Here is an 18,546-nt window from a genome sequence, read left to right on the forward strand (position 1 = left end):
CATGATGTTTTTCATGTGTCGATGTTGCGGAAGTATGAGCCAGATCCTTCACATGTGTTGGATATTTCTGAGGTTCAGTTAGATCCTGATGTGTCTTATGTTGAGAGACCAATTTGTATTTTGGATCGATCTGAACGGAAGCTTCGTAGTAAGCTTATACCGATGGTGAAGGTTCAGTGGGAGCATAGAGGTGTCGAAGAGGCCACGTCGGAGACAGAGCGGCATATGAGGGAGCTCTACCCCTACTTATTCTGATGGTATGACGTATCTTTATTTATGCATGTTATTACTGTTCTTGATTAATTTCGGGGTCGAAATTCATTTAAGAGGGGTAGAAATGTAATTCCTGAAGTAAATATTACAAGTCGTTGATTTAGTAATGTAAGATTACTAAATAATTAATTAATTTTAAAGAGGAAAATATGACATATTTTGGTCATATGAAGTCCAAATGATTTGAAATTTGGATATATCGTAGAAAGCTCAAAGATATAGAAGTTCATGTTTTGAGTTTTGATAAATTTGATCGTTTGACTTGTCCAGAGGGATATACATGTGTTAAAATGTTAAATATTATATATTATATTTTATTAATAAAACTACAGAATCATCTGTACCTCTTCATAATAATGAAATGGTGATAAGATTGTTAAACAATAAAGATATTATGCCTTATATGAAAAATTATAAATTTATTCATATAGGTTTAATTCAAATTGCTTTTAGACCTTTAACATTAGAAGGTTTACCAGAAAGCTTCATAGCAGCTTTAAGAGATGGAAGAAATTTAAATTGGAAACAATCCCTTATGGGAATAATTCAATCTAGTCTGGCACATGGTCCAGTATATTTTGATGTTTATCCAAATTTATCTTTATCTTTATTTGATCCAAATATATTAGATGCTTTAACATTAAATGTTAAAACTCATGGTTATAATTATACTCCTGGAACAGAAGTTATATATATCTGTTATCGTATTTATTATAAACCATTATTTACACTAAATCCTATGTGTAAAAGAATAGATAAAAAATTAAATGAAACTATTCTTATAGAAACTAATTTTAATAGATCTAATATTACAACTCGTAGATCTATAAAATGGGAAGAAATAGAATTTCCAGAAAATTGGATAATTGAACAAGCTGTTCCTAGAAATCCTATAATAAATAGAGATTTAGAACAAGTCATACAAACAAATGAAGGATCTGTTCAAATACAGTTTAATAATGAACAAAGAAGATTATTACCCTCTTCTGTTTATGCTAGATCAAGATCTAGTCACTCTTTTATTTCTCCTCTAGATTATATGGTTGATATACCACAAACTTCTAGAGCTTCTACTTCTCAAGTTAGAGAAGAATTAGAATCTACTAATACAGTAGATGATTTAATTATAAATCAAAACAATATAGTTCATAAAAGTAACTTTCAAAAAGTTAGAGAAACTGATACAGTTTCAGAAATGAATTTTAGTATTTAATGGATAGTAAATCTAAAATTGATTTTACTAAAGGATCTTCTGCTAGAGCAAAGATTAATGCAGAATTTTATTTACCCAAATGGGAATCTTTCAGAGATTGGTACTTTAAAAGTTTTTCTGAAGAAGAGTTTGAATATATTGTCTCAACATTTTATAAATATTGTGAAAACCAGAATAAATTAATACATTTTGTTCCTTGGTTTTTTAAAACATTTATTATAGATTATATTTCTATTCTTGAAAGAAATTATAAACTTTCTTCAGGACAGATTCAAAAATCTGTTTATCCTCCTCAACAATCTTTTATAATAGAAAAGAATAATAAAATTTTAAATTTTACTGCTTTTTCAAAATTATTTGAGAATGATATGTTACAAATTACTGTTAAACATATTAATCAGATAATTGAAAAACAAAATTATACAAATTTATATCTTACGATTATAGGAGAAGAGATTAATTCTCTTAAAGATCGTATTGATAAAATTATTTTAGCTATTAATAAAATTAAACCAGATGTTCATATAGAAGAACCAGAAAATAATATTGTTTCTGTTGCTATCTCATCCATTCAATCCCCTCCTGATATTAAGGATTTTAAATTTAAATATTCTGTTTCTGATATAGAAAAATTATTAGAAGAAAAATTTAGAGATCTTAATTTAAATACTCTTAATGAAGAGTTTGAAGAATTAGATAAGATTAATAATCATTCTGAAGATGAAATTAATAAAATCAAATGGGCTGATAGACCTACTACATCCAAATATTACTATAATAAACCTACTCCCATGGATGTTCTCATTGAAGAGAATGAATATATTTATTCTAATAGCTATAATGGGAAAAATATTTATGAATGGAATATTGATGGTTATAGTGATAGGCAAATTTATAATATTGCTCACAGAATGCTTATGTATAGTACTGTGTGTAAATCATCAGGTAATACTGATAAGAATATTGCTAAAATGATAACAGCAGGATTTACTGGCCAACTTAAAGGTTGGTGGGATAATTATTTACATTATTCTCAAAAAGATGAAATCTTTAATTCCATAAAAATGGAAAATAATATTCAATCAGAAAATGTAGTATATACATTAATACTAACTATGATTGAACATTTCACAGGAAAATTCACTGATAATAGTGAACAAATTAGAACTTTATTAAGTAATCTAAAATGTAAAACACTTACTGATTTTAGATGGTATAAAGATACTTTCTTATCTCGTATTTATGAGATTCCAGACTGTAATAATAGTCTTTGGAAAGCTAAATTCATAGATGGCTTACCTTTCTTATTTGCTGAAAGGGTTAGAAAAGTATTAAGAAAAGATGATATAAATATCTCTTATGATAATTATACTTATGGTAATTTGATTAATACTTGTATTCAAGAGGGTTTAGCTCTCTGTAATGAATTAAAATTAAATAATCAAATTAAAAGACAGAATTTACTAGAGAAAAAACAGTTAGGTAAATTTTGTGATCAATTTGGTATGGACTTACCTAATAAAGGTAAGAAGAAAATTAAAGATAAGGATGATAAGATTTATAAGAAAAGACATTTGTCTGAAAGACAAAAAGAAAGAAAAAAGAAAAGAAAAGAAATTCGTGAATCAGCTAAAGCTGATAGGAAAAAAGATAAATACAAAAATAAATTAATAATTTGTAGAAAATGTAAAAAGCCAGGACATTATGCTAATCAATGTTGGGCTAAAAACAAAATTAATAATTTAGATATAGATGATAATCTAAAAGAAACATTATTTAAAATAATAATGGATTCTAATAATAATTCTGATAGTGAAACTGAGAATTCTTCAGAATCCTATAATTCAGAAGAAATTCTGGATAATGAATCAGATATTTCCGATTTAGAAGAATGCAATAATTGTATACAAGGAAAATCTTGTATAAATCCTATAGAGGATAATAATAACAAAAATGATGAGTTTTATAAAATTATGTCTCAATTTCAAGATTTAAATATTAATGTTTTAACTAACAATAATATTTTAGAATCCCTTAAAATGATTAAGGACCCAATATTAAAATCTACAATTATTGATCAAATGGAAAATACTGCTTCAACAAGTAATAAAGATAATAACATTCTTGTTAAACAAGAACAAGCTTATTCTATGAAAGAAGTTAAAAACCTTTTACAGAAAAAATATAGTCAACAAAATCCAGTTACTATACAGGATTTAGTTAAAGAGATTGATAATCTTAAACAACAAATAAAATTTTTACATGATAATAATAATAGTTTAAATTATCGTATTTCAGTCATTGAAAATCATAATAATTCAATTTCTGAAAGTTTTGAAAATATTCAAGATATTTCATTTCCTGATAATAATCATAAACATTTATCTGTTTTGAGTATGATAATATCTCAAAAATGGTATACTAATATTATTTTATTAATTGATAATTCTTATAAAAAGAATTTTATTGCTATGATAGATAGTGGTGCAGATTTAAATGTAATACAGGAAGGATTAATTCCTACAAAATATTTTCATAAAACTACTCATTCTCTCTCTCATGCAGGAGGAGAACCTTTATAAATAAATTATAAATTACCTAAAGCTTATATTTGCAAAGACAAAAACTGTATTCAAACCAGTTTTTTATTAGCAAAAGACATTTCTAGCCAACTTATACTTGGTCTCCCTTTTATTTATCAAATTTATCCTTTAACTCATGTTGATGAAACAGGTATAATAGGAACTTATCAAGGTAATCCTATTTCTTTTCAGTTTATAACTAAACCTGTTCATAGAATCTTAAATGAACTACAAAAACAGATTGAAAGAAAAACCTTTCAAATAAACTCTTTAAAAGAAGAAATAAAATTTCTTACAATTGATGAAAAATTACAGAATCCTAAATTACAGGAAAAAATAAAAATTATTTATAATAGATTTTCATTAGAAATATGTAATGATTTACCAAATGCTTTTTGGAATCGAAAGAAGCATATTATATCTCTTCCATATGAAGAGAATTTTGATGAAAAAAATATTCCAACCAAGGCTCGTCCTTGTCAAATGAATTCTGAATATTTAGAATTATGTAAGAATGAAATTCATTCTTTGTTAGATAAAGGTTTAATAAAACCTTCTCAATCTCCTTGGTCTTGTACTGCTTTTTATGTTAATAAACATTCAGAGCAGGAAAGAGGAGTTCCTAGATTAGTTATAAATTATAAACCCCTTAATAAGGTTTTAAAATGGATTAGGCATCCTATTCCTAATAAAAAAGACTTATTAGATAGATTAGTGCATGCAATTATATTTTCAAAATTTGATTTAAAATCAGGATTTTGGCAGATTCAAGTAAAAGAATCTGATAGGTATAAAACTGCTTTTAATGTTCCTATAGGACATTATGAATGGACAGTAATGCCATTTGGCCTTAAAAATGCCCCTTCAGAATTTCAACAAATTATGAATGATATTTTTTATAACTATAGCAATTTTATAATTGTTTATATAGATGATATCTTAGTGTTTTCCAATGATATTGAAACACATTTTAAACATTTAGAAATGTTTAAAAATATTATTATTCAAAATGGATTAGTTATTTCAAAATCTAAAATGATTTTATTTCAAACTAATATTAGATTTCTTGGTCATATGATTGAAAAAGGAAAAATAATTCCTATTCAAAGAAGTATTGAATTTGGTACAAAATTTCCTGATATAATTACTGATAAAACTCAGTTGCAAAGATTTTTAGGAAGTTTAAATTATATTTCTCCTTATATTCAAAATCTTACTAAAGATTCTGCTATCTTATATGATAGACTAAAGAAAAATCCTTTACCTTGGACAGATAAGCATACTAAAGCTGTTCAAATTATTAAAAATAAAGTTAAAAATCTTCCTTGTCTTATGCTGGCAAATCCTTTATGGGATAAAATTGTTGAAACTGATGCCTCGGATATAGGTTTTGGAGGAATTTTAAAACAAAAAGATCCTCAAACAAAACAAGAATATCTTATAAGATTTTATTCTGGGAAGTGGAATAATGCTCAGAAAAATTACTCCGCAATAGCAAAAGAAATCTTAGCTATTGTTAGATGTATTTTAAAATTTCAAGATGATTTATATAATCAAAAGTTTATTATAAAAACTAACTGCAAATCTGCAAAATTTATGTTTAATAAAGATTTTAAACATGATGTGTCTAAGCAAATGTTTGCTAGATGGCAGGCTCATTTAGCTCCTTTTGATTTTGAGATTATTTATAAAAAAGGTGAAGATAATCATCTACCAGATTTCTTAACTCGAGAATATTTATCTTAATGTTTTCATCTACAGATATGTACTCTCGAGGCAGAGGAGAGTCCTCTTATAGAGGGCGAGGTGGTAGGGGAAAACCCCCTAATATTATAGCACAACATGGAAAACAGAGGCTAATAGCCCAAAACTTATCAAGTTCATCAGCCAGTAATACTGAGCAGAATGAGTTATACAATGAATTTCAAGAATTCTTGAAACAAAAGCAGAAAAATAATTCTGATTCTCAGTCTTCAGCATCATATGCTAATATCATCAAAGAAGATGATAATGATACAGCTCTTTATACAGAGTCAAAACATAAAGAATTAATTCTTCTTATAGAAGAAAAAGATATCCAATGGGAAAAAACTCCTTGGAATATTATGGAAAGATATTTTACCAATACATCATATGTATATGGTGCTTATAAGCAAAGAGGATATTATGAGAATCTTCTCATATCTACAAAAAGTGTTGATATTACTCACTTTTTCAGTAATACTCAACAAAAAGGAAGTTATAACTTCTCTAAGTTTATTATCAAAAAGATTATATCTATTGAAGAATGGGGTATATCTCCATTGGTTGAAAAAGAGTTTTACTCAGAAAATCATAAAACCAGTTTTAAATTCAATTTCTGGGATTATATTGAAAGTTTTAATAAAACTTTATTATATGAAAATGAAAAAAGGAAACATACATGGTTTCTTAAGATTTGTGAAAATGTTTTCCATTATCCTATTCCAAATTGGTTTTTTATTTGGTGGAAAATATTTGGTCCATCAGCAAAGATTTTGCCAGAGGTTTTTATAAAACCATTCGATACTTGGTTGAATGTTGCACCAATTATTACAAAAAGTTTTTCTGAACATTGGATTGATGGAAAGACTTTATGCCTATTCTTCATGGAATTCGGTATTCCATGGATCTGGAAATGGCAGCCAGAATTTGGTTATACAGATGAAGGTATCCCTTGTCTATGGAGAACTAGCTCTACAAAATTTTGGGATAAAATGTTACGAGAAGATCCAGTATCTGGAAAACTTCATGGTCATGACACCTTACTTCAAATGGAAGAAAAAATTTCTTCATATCAGAAAGATTTGTTGAATCAACCACAAAAAGAGAAAGATGCAATGAGTCCACTTAAAATTTTGACTCAAAAATATTCAGAGATCTATTCTAAAGAGAAGATGGTAGAAATCTACATTGACGAAATGAAAAAAGATCTTTATAAGAATATGGGATGCTCCGATTCAAAATCAGATAAATCAATTGATTCAGACAAATCAATGGCTTCAAATTCCAGTAATAATCAATTCATACATCTAATGAAGATGCATGATGCACAGGATCCAGATGAGGATATTCCTCAATTATCTCAAATTGAGGATATATTTGAAAGTTTGAAGAAATCTCTCAAAGATAATACCAAAGATGATTAGAATCGTTGAAAGTGGAATCTCACTCTTCAAGAGTTGGTGGAATAACACATCATCATGGCATATCATGACAAAAAGTGGGTGGCATATCACTATTTACTTTTTGAATTTTGTAACCATGTTACTTTTGCTTTAATAAAGCATTTACTATTTTTATTTTGAGATGGAATCCGGGGTTTGATGTCCGGCTCTTCTATCTATATATAGGCTATTTCTGTGTTCTTAGAGGAACACGGTCGAGTTTGCTCCCCTCTCTCTACTCTCTCTTGTATACAACCCTTCTGAAGTAAATCAATAAAAGTTTGAAGTTCTGCTTACAACCTTGTAAGTTTATTGTTTTTATTTTTTGTTTTTATTTTTGTTTTTAATTTAAATATTTCAGTGATTAGCCTGAATGACAGGCTAAAGTATTCGTGCTAAATTATTTTCCTTACTATGACATGATCTATATTTATTTGTAACTTGGAATCAGATTGATATAATAAAAGATTTATTTAAATTTCTGGAATTTAATGTAATATAAGAGTCTTTGGTTAGAACATAAGGTAAGAAGATGAACCAGGAAATAGTTAACACAAGGTTCGAGTTTATCCGGGAAAAGTAAATTCATGTTGTAGCCCTTCAGCCTGCTTAGCCGAGAAATGACGTTTAAGGCGTTTATGGGTGATTTTTATGAATTTATGATTCTTTGGGCCCTCGATAAATCCTCTGTTGTTTAATTTCTCTGGTATATCTTTCGTAAATCCTTTTATGTTTTGTAAAATTCCAAGCAAGAATCTTATATTCATTATTATTCTTGAGTTTAAATTTCTCCTTTTCTTAGCTCAATTTGAGTTGAAGATGGTATATAGGCTGGAAACCAATAACCTCCATGTGAGCGAAAGCCACTAAGGAAAAGTTTGGTAAAACAATGCCACGTATCAGATTCCTCTTTGATTCCAAGCCTCAGATTATTATATTTTATTATATTATTTTATTAATATAATATAATATAATATTAAAAAAATAAAATTAAAAAAAAAGAGGATAAATTCGAAACTTTCATCGTGAATGAAGGAAAAATTCATTTGACAGTGAGATTCGGAGAAGTGAGAGAAAATAGCATTTTGATTTTCTTTTCGATCTTGTGACTTATCAGTTTATCCAATCGATGAACCGACTTTAGTTCTAGGATCGTTGACGCGAGATCTTCGATTTGAGGTATAAATTTATAGTTTTAGTGATGTTTGAAATTCGTCGATTTCTGGAATAAATTCAATAAATTGTTAAATCATACTGAAATTGAAGATTGTTGAATAATGTATAATCTTCACGAAGTAGATAAGATTATTGTGTTGTTATTTTGAATTATTCTTAATTTGTTTTAGTTAGGGATTTTTAATAGTTGGGTTGAGATTGTAGAGTTGTTTGTCAGTTGTTATTAATTCTGATTATATATTCGGAGTCTACGAAGTATAGGCTACACGTTGATATAAAGTTTTCGTAATTTGACGGATGTTGTAAAATAACCTATTATTTAAAGTTAATTAATTATGGTGTATTTGGTGGTAGTATTGTGAATTAAATACACCAGAATATTAAATTATTGAACTATAAGAATTTATAATCGAGTTTTATATTTTGTTGAATTAATTGTTGTTGGGCTATTTGATGTGGTATATTGAGGCTGTTATGACTGTGTTGATATGTTGCCAATGATCTGATAATTGTTGTTGAATTATTTAGATACATCACAAGCCTCGGGATCAAAGAAATAGCTAGATTTTATATATACTCGATTATCAAGTACGTGTTGACGTACGAGCATATGTTGTTATTGTTTAGTATTGATGAATACTATTGCGTTGAACGATTATAAATCACCGGAATTGGGTGATTTGATATTATATTTGTTGTTGTTTATTATTGTTGATATGTGTTGACTATCGTTGTTGGGAGACATCTCGTTGATGTTGTCACGTTATTGTTGTTCGTTCAACGATATTGTTGTCGTCGGAGTTGGGGTGCGACGTATCGTCGATGTTGTTGTTCGACGATATTGTTGTCGTCGATGTTGGGGTGCGACGTATCGTCGATGTTGTTGTTCGTTCGACGATATTGCTGTCGCCGGAGTTGGGGTGCGACGTATCGTCGATGTTATTGTTGCATTGTGATGTTGTTGAGGTTGTTGTTGGCTTGATTGTCCGGAGACAGCAAAGGGGGTATTTCTGTTATCATTCCAGTTATATTTTATATTGTTGATAATATAACTGTTGTGTATGTTGATAATGATTGTTGAGTATGCTCACCCTTTGAGGGCTGTTTCTGTTGGGCAGGTTACATGACTATGCGTGAGACAGACTAGTGATGAAGGACTAGGTGTGTCTAGTCAAACAGTCCTGTAGTTAATAGTAAATAGAGACAGTATGGTTCATTGTCTTATTTGAGTTGTATGTGTGTATTTATTATACTGTTTCTGCTACACTGACGTAGATAATGTGGTGATTGCATTATTTTGTCGTATATGCATTATATTATTACGTCGTCGAAAAGAAATTTTTATGCATATGACGTCACATGCTGTATGATTACGTGGCGAGGTTTGGGCGTCACATTGCATCAGACCATTAAAGACAAAACGTTCCAGAAGAGCAGTCGAAAAGTCGAGACACAAAGTCCAAGAAACGAATTCAAGATGCATACAATAAATGAGTTTCACTGTACGTTCAGTTTTCCCGCCTATATAAAGAAAAGATCAGTGAAGACTCAACAAGCACAACAAGAAGAAGCTAAAGAAAAAGAACGAGATACTAAAAAAAAAAAGCTTCTTCAAGAGAGAAAAGAAAGGGTACACATATTGCACATCAGCTTTCAGAAGCAATTAGCCCAGATGGACACTTTAACGTGCTATCTGCTTAGTTTAGAAGCCATTTTTCCTCAATGTGTGAGAACATCCTTATTCACTTCTCACACCAAATTCTCTCAACCAATCAAATACAGTCTTGCACAAAGACGTTAAACTCGTGTATGTAGTATTTGAAACATTGACGTTAAAGAAGTTTTGGCTGGAAGATACTGCCTTCAGTCATAGCTAGGAGTTCTGTTTAGGCAGTAGTGTAAGTCGTAGCTGAGTAGGTTTGTACAAAGTGTTGTAAAAATCAAAGTCTTGTAGTGGATTATACCCGAGGCGGTAGAAGAGGTGACGTAGGAGCAGTTGAAGTCTCCAAACATCTATAAACATATCTTGTGTATTTAACTGATTAATTGCTATTTTTAAACTGTTTGGATCAGTTTGAGTATCTGTCAGTTTAGTTGTCACCATAACTGAACTGATTAATGCAAAAATCAATCTACCCTTTTTCAGTTATTCAATTTATATGAGTTAAAATGTTTTCTAATATAACTGTCTTCTTCACGAATAATTATTTCGAGTTTTTTCCGCTTGGTTTTAAACTAAACTCGGTTTAATTTTTCGGTGTTAATATTCTTAGAACACGAGCTATTGCAGCTTATTGGAGAATATAGTGTTTGAAACGCCTTCGAAGGCACTAGCACACTCGATCCTTCAGATTGTGTAAGATGAAATTAATATATTAGATTGTATATACTATCAAATGCATCCTCACAGATTAGAGAAAATCTCTTATTAACCTAATATATCTATTTAGATTTTTCTTCTTGGATTTTCTCTCATACTAGCTTGTTTTTTTTATATAAGATGTCATGCTTTGAAGCCCCATCAAAATTTGTTGTTTGGTCTTCAAAGTATTATATTTATAGCCTCCAAGAATTATACATACATTAGATATAAGAATATGAACATTTAAAAAATTCTCTAATGTTTATGACATTGAAACTGTCATATTTGACTTTCTGGCCACTTTTGGATATCGGGCTGGCGGCTATACTTTCAGAATGGTTTGGTTTGATTTGAGTAGCTAGACTTCCAAAGTGGTCCGGTTGGATTTAAGCGGCTTGACTTTGAGCTACTGGATTTTGAGTAAAGTTTAGCTGGTCTTTTCTCTTGGTTATAAGTCTTGATTCGTCAATTTTTGAGGAAAGTGATAAACATTAAAATTGTCACTCTTTCTTTTCACTTTCCATATAATCAAGAATTACTCAATTTTTGATTTCATATGAGAGAGATATACTCAAAATATCAAAGCTGCTCAAAAACACAGTCTGATGAACGGCTGGAAGTTTTGTAGTCCGGTCAGGTGATTATAATTCTTGATTAGTTCATTTATCAGAAAATTGGTAAACATGAAAGTTGTAGTCATATATCTTAGATTTTTTAATCATCAAGAATAACTCGAATCAAAGTTTGTAAGAGAGAGATATGATTGACATACTGACACTGCTCATATCTAGTCATTTGTTGTATCCATGACTTCCATCTAGACATTGCGGCATCGGGTTATCATAAATAATGTCCAAATTAACCAGACCAGCCCAATTTATTACTTCTAGATGATTGAGTTGGCTTTCCAACTGTTTTGACATATGATCATTTGAATTACTAGTTTGTGAGATCTGAGTAAAATACCAGAGCCGCGACTTCTAGCTTGATCTTGAAACCATTATTTCGCCTGGATAATATGTGAACTTGTCTGGCCGGTCTGAGGTATGACTTGTAGAAAATTGAGTTTTATGTTCAATTTTATTGCCTGCTGATCATTTAGATAACTGAGCTATGAGATAATATTGAAAGAATGAAGCTCGCCAGAGTCTAGTTGTTTGTAAAATTAAACCGATTTGATCTATTAAGTCGGTTTAACCGAGCTTTTGCTCACCCTAACCACAAAATATCAAGTCAGCACGAGATTGAAATGAAGCAAAATGGAATTATTCATTGTAAAAATTGGCTGAAATTGACCCATTTTCTTGGTGAGAGGTCTACATAGTAAAATTAAAAGGAGAATTGAGTGAGATTAGAAGATCCGTGATATCCGACTTTTATAACATAAGTTTTTGACACATTCTTGAAGAAAGAAAACAATTTTACACTCGTTATATTCTCCTAGAATATGTTGAAAATTGGCAGGATATTAATAATATCATTAAACCGTAACGGAGAAGAACACGAGTAGATTCACTTTACGTTCTTCTCATGATCTAATATTAATCGGGTTTTTTCAGTTTCGTACATCGTTAACATTAATGGGTCTGGAGATTTGATTTGTGTGCAGATAATCAGTTACGGGCTTATTTAACTCCGTGTTGGGACAACACTCCAGAAGATTTATCAAAAGAAAAAATAGTGATGCAGGGGAAGCAGGTTTGGTCCCTTGAGTTTTCAATCTGTTGCTTTTCGAAAATGTATAATTTTACCTGTCATCAGAAATCCTGGTTCTGGTCTCTTTGCTTAAACAAAAAGTTAATTTTCAAAGAACATTTTGCAGGTCGTGCATTAGAAGAACTTAGAAGTGCGATGTAAAACGAGCTTTGGACCCAGAAGGAGCCAAGCGCCAATGCCGCCGCTTCTGTGGACTAGCAACCGGGCTTGCAAACACGAGCTTAAAGTATAACAGGTTCAAAAATCACTGTTAGGTAATTTTTCATAAACTTTAAGACAAGTGATTCCTAACATGGTGTTAGAGCCAAAAATGTTGATCCCAGGTAACATTACAAGTTTGAAACTTCGGGTGACAATCACCTTTATGTTTCAGTGGGTGTTTATTTATTGCAAACAAGCATGTGCGTGTCTTGAATATTTATTTTCGGGTCCATACTCTCAGGTTTTCAGCTTATTCGCAAAAGAGAGTGCGTTTTAAGCTATAAAAATATTGTTGAGTCATTCTCATAATTTGAGGTTTTTAATTTATAATATTTGAAATGTTTCGCAGTTTCTTGAAATAGTTTCCCATCTCCTCATTCAGTTTTCTGTGCAGTGTTGGGTTTTATCAGATGGCTAAAATTGCTGTCAATCCAAGCATTGCCACGGCAGAATTTACTCTTTACAGAAAGTGGTTTCTTTTAGAAAGCTGATCTTGATTCCATTCAGTGGCTAGTTTTAACTTGGATCCTGAAGATCTTTAAATAAAAATCATGTGCAAGTTGTGGCTCTAATTGTCGTCTCGTTCGGTGTGGCTATCGCTACAGTTACGGACTTAGAATTCAATCTGTTTGGTGCGTGTGTTGCAGTTGCCTGCATAATTCCAAGTTCCATCTGCAAAATACTATGGTCTCCTCTGCAGCAGCAAGAAAATTGGACTGCACTTGCGTAAGTACTTCTGTAAATGTAATGATACAAATGTTACTGGATAATGATAAATAACCTAATGTAGGTTGATGTGGAAGACGATCCCGGTTACTGTCTTTTTCTTACTAGCTCTTGTACCATGCTTGGATCCTCCTGGGATATTATATTCAAATGGGATGTCCAAATCACAACTGCAATACTGATATCGGATTTACTTGGATTTCTTCTACAATGGTCTGGAGCTTTGGCACTCAGGTAAGTTGTTCTATTTTTATTAGATACTCCAAAATCCATCTTTCCAATGAAATCTGGAACTAAAATCTAGGATAATACAGTACACATCTAACGGATGAATTGTACTTGTGCAGAGCTACTTCTGCAACATCACATTTTGTTCAAGGGCAATTCAAGACTTGTTTAATCTTACTAAAAGGGTATCTGGTTTTTGGTTCTGATCCAGGATGTGTGTGTTTGTGGGGCAGTTTCAGTTCTCTGTGGAATGTCCAAGTATGAATGAATCAAGTCGGAAAGTGAGTAATCTGCTTCCAAACCAAAACTCGAGTTCCTTAAAAGAGAAGAGCGTGGAAAACAAAGAGGAGATTCAGGGCACTGACGATATTTGAAGGGTAGGACTGCAAAATTCTGTTACTTCCATTTGTGTAGAGGGGAAAAGGGAAATTAATCAAAATCTCAAGAGACCACTTAGCTAGCTAAATAGTTTAAAATTCTTGTACAGAAAAAGACCTCTGTTCTTTCTACCATTTTAGACTATATCTGTTTTCCCATAATATAAGATGTTGTATAGGTGCAATGAACCGGTCAAGATGTAGTAGTGCTATAGTATATTCAAGGTCGACTTGATTAACAACTTGAGAGATTGAGCTCATTCGAGCAGTCAACTACGCTTAGATAAAGTCATTTGACCTTGGAAAACTAAAAAAATTAAAAAATAAAAATAGCAGTGATTCATGGTCAAATAGCCCGACATGATCTCAGCTTGAATTTAATGTACTTAAATCTAGCTCAACCGAGTTGTTTGCTATCTATTTCTCCACAGCTCCACTTAGACCACTATTCTACGCATCTTTGAACATTAGTTTTAATTCAACATCAATTTTGATTCAGAGAAAGTAAAGAAACAACAATGAGTTTCTATCAAGAAAATATATAAACACCACCAACCTCCATTAAATATATTAGCTAGCAGAGTCGAAGGTACCTCAAAACATCCAAAGACTATGCTACAAAAAGGAAAAAAAAAGCCTTCCAAAGACTCAAACCTAAGCAAAGCTTAATTTCTTGGCAAGAATGAAGGATCAATGACTGACCTTTGAAATCATGACACTGTTATCAGCATTAGAGTTGTCAAAAATACTTTTCCTTTTCTTGGTTTGATCTTCCTTTTCTTGCCGTTCGAAATATTTTTGAGCATGACTCGCGACTTGGGTCGGATTCCTTGTTAGCACGACGTATCTTGAAATGCTCTTCCAATCTCCCTTTCCATATTTCTCTAATCCATGTAGAAATAGCCTGTTTTTATTTCAAGGAAAAGATCAATTTGTCAAAAAAGCAACAAATCCCATGAAGCCAACTTACTTATATCGCATATACGTATCGGATTAAAGATTAGATATTCAATGAATATGATTACGTTTCATAGCAAACAGATAGTAAAATTTACAACACGATAAATTCCCTGCTGCCCAAACTACCATCCACCATGATTTCTTGGCTTTCAAAGAATATGACGCATGCATGGAATTAATATAAATTAGGAAAAAAAAATAACAACTAAAAAGAAATTTTTAGCACAACATATTTCATTTTTGTACCTATGTTCGTCTTCAGTCCACGGTCTTGCAGCTTTTCTCTGCACCCCGATTTGCTTCTTCACCGGGCTAGGGCATTTTGGCTGATCCTTATCTGCATAAGCTGGCTCCTCAATCGACCCAGCCTCGATCGCCGCCACGTCATCCAACAACACGATGTAGTGACTTTCAACCTCCGCCGCCGATTTTGTTCCAACCTTCGCCGCGACTTTCTCCCATCGATTCGGGCAACCTTCCGGATAATCAACCAAACCCATTTCAAATTTCTTGTCTTCTTCCCAAATCCACGCCGATACCTCCACATCAAAACCGCGCCCTCTCGTATAAGCCATTTCCCCCCTCCAAAAATCACCAGTAGATTCTGAATTTCGAAATGAACCCCATGATTTCGTACATAAATACTCGAGATTACGAGGAAATCACACTTTTTCCATTTTGAGAGATCGAATTATCGCGGATTTTCCCGGTTGAAGGGCGAATTGCTTCTCAATTCATCCACATCATGCGAACATCTGGATCGCCAACCATAACTAGTGAGAAAATAAATGGGTTTGATTTGCTTTGATTGCAGTTTTTTAACTTTGCGTCGCACTTTTATCGTGATATAAACGATCCGTTTGGGTGCTCCGTGCCGTAGCCATGTAACTAATCCTTTGCTTTCCTAATCTCAAAATTACTACGATATAACAGATTCAAGGTCGGAGTTAAATTATTGTAGAGACAATTCAATCTCAAGTTTCTTTTAAAATACGTGGAAATCTTAAATCAGTCGTCACGTACAAAAATTAACGATAAATTTGAAATATCAAGATCGATTATAATAGTTTAATTTTAATGTAAATTTGAATAAGAAATGAAGAAATATTTAATTAAATTTGTAACATATTTAACATTCCCATTAGTTTCCTTTAGTTTTGAATTCTACATATAAAAAAAAAAAAAGACAAAAACAAAAACAAAACTGATTCCCTAATCATTCCCTAAATTTACATTTTGTGAACATTAGTTCTCTAAACATAGAGAATGCAACTCATATCTTATAAAATAAAAGAGCAGGTATCTTGTGAGACGGACTCACGAATCTTTATCTGTGAGACGGGTCAATCCTACCGATATTCACAATAAAAAGTAATACTTTTAGCATAAAAAATAATATTTTTCATAGATAACCCAAATAAGAGACATGTCTCACAAAATACGACCCATAAGACCTTCTCATACAAGTTTTTGTTTAAAATAAATTTCATATTCTTTTTCTTCTCTCCCCCCAATTGATCTTTCAAGCTCAACTCTGTCTCCCAAATAATTTTTGTGTGTGTTGAAGGTAAAGTAAATTTCTACTTGTTTTTTAATGGACAAACATAAACCATAAATCGATTATCAAGAATATTTACCCACTTTGTTAGTTTCTACGGCTTGTTCTTTTGTCAATTCTAGCTAACTTTTTTGTTTTATTAACATTTAAGATTATAAACAAGCCCTAGCCGCTACTCTTCTTCACTCCATGCTACTCTTCTAGTATAAATCATTCTCCTTTGATAGTCACGGGAAATTTAGGGTTCGATTCCAGCAAGTGTCACTAATCCAGACGCAGGTTCCGAAATTACCATGAGCCTGAAATCACAAATAAGATCGTTAGGAGGGGGCTAGGATAGGGTCCGATTCCAGCAAGTGTCACTAATCCAGACGCAGGTTCCGAAATTACCCTAAGCCTGAAATCACAAATAAGATCGTTAGGAGGGGGCAAGGAGGGTGTCCTGGCGTAGCCCCTCCGTCGCTCAAGTCATAGACTGATTATATATGGGGGGAGCAGCTAAGGGTGCTGCTGAAAGCAATATAGTGAATGAATCAACTGAACACTCAAACCTGGTATTTATAAGAGAATACATGGGCTGCTCATGGGCTATTAAAATGTGGGCCCTAGAGATGGGCCGGGAGTTTGGGCCTGATCTTGATGGGTTACCTGATCTTGATGGGTTCATACCTGGGTATCATCCTTCTTGTTCTTCTTTCTATTATTAACATTTCGGATTATTCAAGTTCGATTTATAAACAAGCATTTTAAGGTTTAATTTGTTAATGCTCAAATTTCAGCGACTCAATCTTATCTAGCAGACCTTTGCCACATTTACATTTTACTTATCATTATTTGAATTTGATAATTTTGTTCTTGCATTTTTTTGTTCTGTGGGTCTCTTTGAATGACGGACAGTATGTTAGTCACTTGCTAGCTTTTAATGTTTCTTTTATGATATTCCAACGTTTATATTTTTTTTCTCATAGAATGTTTGTTCAAGAATAAGCACCATATGATTGGTAGTTTATGCATCATTCACTCACTAATCGTTGGAACTCTAATTAGCGTTCGATTAATAAGTTTTATGTGGGGACCCGGACGCTAATCATTTTCTTAATCGTCTTTGGGATAGACCGATGGGATAACAACTACAGGTGGTGTTGTTTGGTTATAGACTGCAAATTGGCATATACGGATGTTGTATAGCCAGTAATGCGGGATTGATTCGGCTAGAGCGAGTTGAAAAAGGATTAAGATATTATAATTCTTGAATTTTGATTTCAGATTGGAATCAAAGATATACCTTACAATGAGGTTAGTGAAACGAGTTTGGATGTTAAACTCTATTATACATTTCTTCTCTTATATTTGAATTGATTGCTTATGAGTTCGAGGACGAACTCAGATCTAAGAGGGGGAGAAATGTAATGCCCGAGATTTAATCATTATATATATCTTTCAATCCTTCAGAATAAAGAGAGAAACGTGTCACCCTTTTCTAAATTCCGGTTGGCGCTCGGGCGGTAATAAAATTCCGCCCGGGCGCGAGCTCGGCGCTCGGGCGGTAAACATCTGCCGCCCGGGCGCGAGGAGTTCTGTCTCCGAGTTTCCCCATTGGCGCTCGGGCGGTCAAAAACTACCGCCCGGGCGCCACACTTTCTGCCCGAACCAAAAGTTGCGATGCATTGGCGCTCGAGCGGTGCTTTTCTACCGCTCGAGCGCCGAGGTTTCTGTCCAATTCCTTGGCTAATCATCCAATGACGCTCGATCTCGGCATATCGGTTCATTTGAGTTCTTATGACTTCAATCACGTCAATAATCACTCGTCTGATTATAATGATTAAATCTCGGGCATTACATTTTATGCTTGCTTGTGATATGTATGTACTTTTGAAAACATTCTTTTGATGATGATAATTTTTTACTCATTGCAAATTAAGTTGGCTAAAGCTAGCTATAAAGAGAATGAAAACAATGAATTCGCATATGAGCATTGTTGGGAGATAT

At 32.2% G+C, this 18,546-nt stretch overlaps 1 protein-coding gene and 1 pseudogene across 2 annotated transcripts; one reads left to right on the top strand and one right to left on the bottom strand.

The window, feature by feature from the left end:
• Nucleotides 1-12,714: 12,714 nt before the first annotated feature.
• Nucleotides 12,715-13,672, top strand: LOC140838914 (nucleotide-sugar uncharacterized transporter 2-like; annotated as a pseudogene).
• Nucleotides 13,673-13,690: 18 nt separating this feature from the next.
• Nucleotides 13,691-15,944, bottom strand: LOC140838913 (transcription factor SRM1-like). Of its 2 annotated transcripts, none has more exons than XM_073205537.1 (3): nucleotides 15,246-15,944; nucleotides 14,742-14,943; nucleotides 13,691-14,055 (listed from the first exon to the last, which is right to left on the bottom strand). In XM_073205537.1, the coding sequence occupies exons 1-3, from the start codon at nucleotides 15,572-15,574 to the stop codon at nucleotides 13,840-13,842; spliced, it is 747 nt and encodes a 248-aa protein (XP_073061638.1). In that variant the 5' UTR covers nucleotides 15,575-15,944; the 3' UTR covers nucleotides 13,691-13,839. The 2 variants fall into 2 exon arrangements, with proteins under 2 accessions (XP_073061638.1, XP_073061639.1); XM_073205538.1 differs by having other exon boundaries at nucleotides 13,691-13,978; nucleotides 15,246-15,941.
• Between the last annotated feature and the right edge of the window lie 2,602 nt (nucleotides 15,945-18,546).

The sequence above is a fragment of the Primulina eburnea genome, chromosome 8, assembly GCF_022965805.1.
Source record: "Primulina eburnea isolate SZY01 chromosome 8, ASM2296580v1, whole genome shotgun sequence".
In the NCBI taxonomy this organism is placed as follows: domain Eukaryota; kingdom Viridiplantae; phylum Streptophyta; class Magnoliopsida; order Lamiales; family Gesneriaceae; genus Primulina; species Primulina eburnea.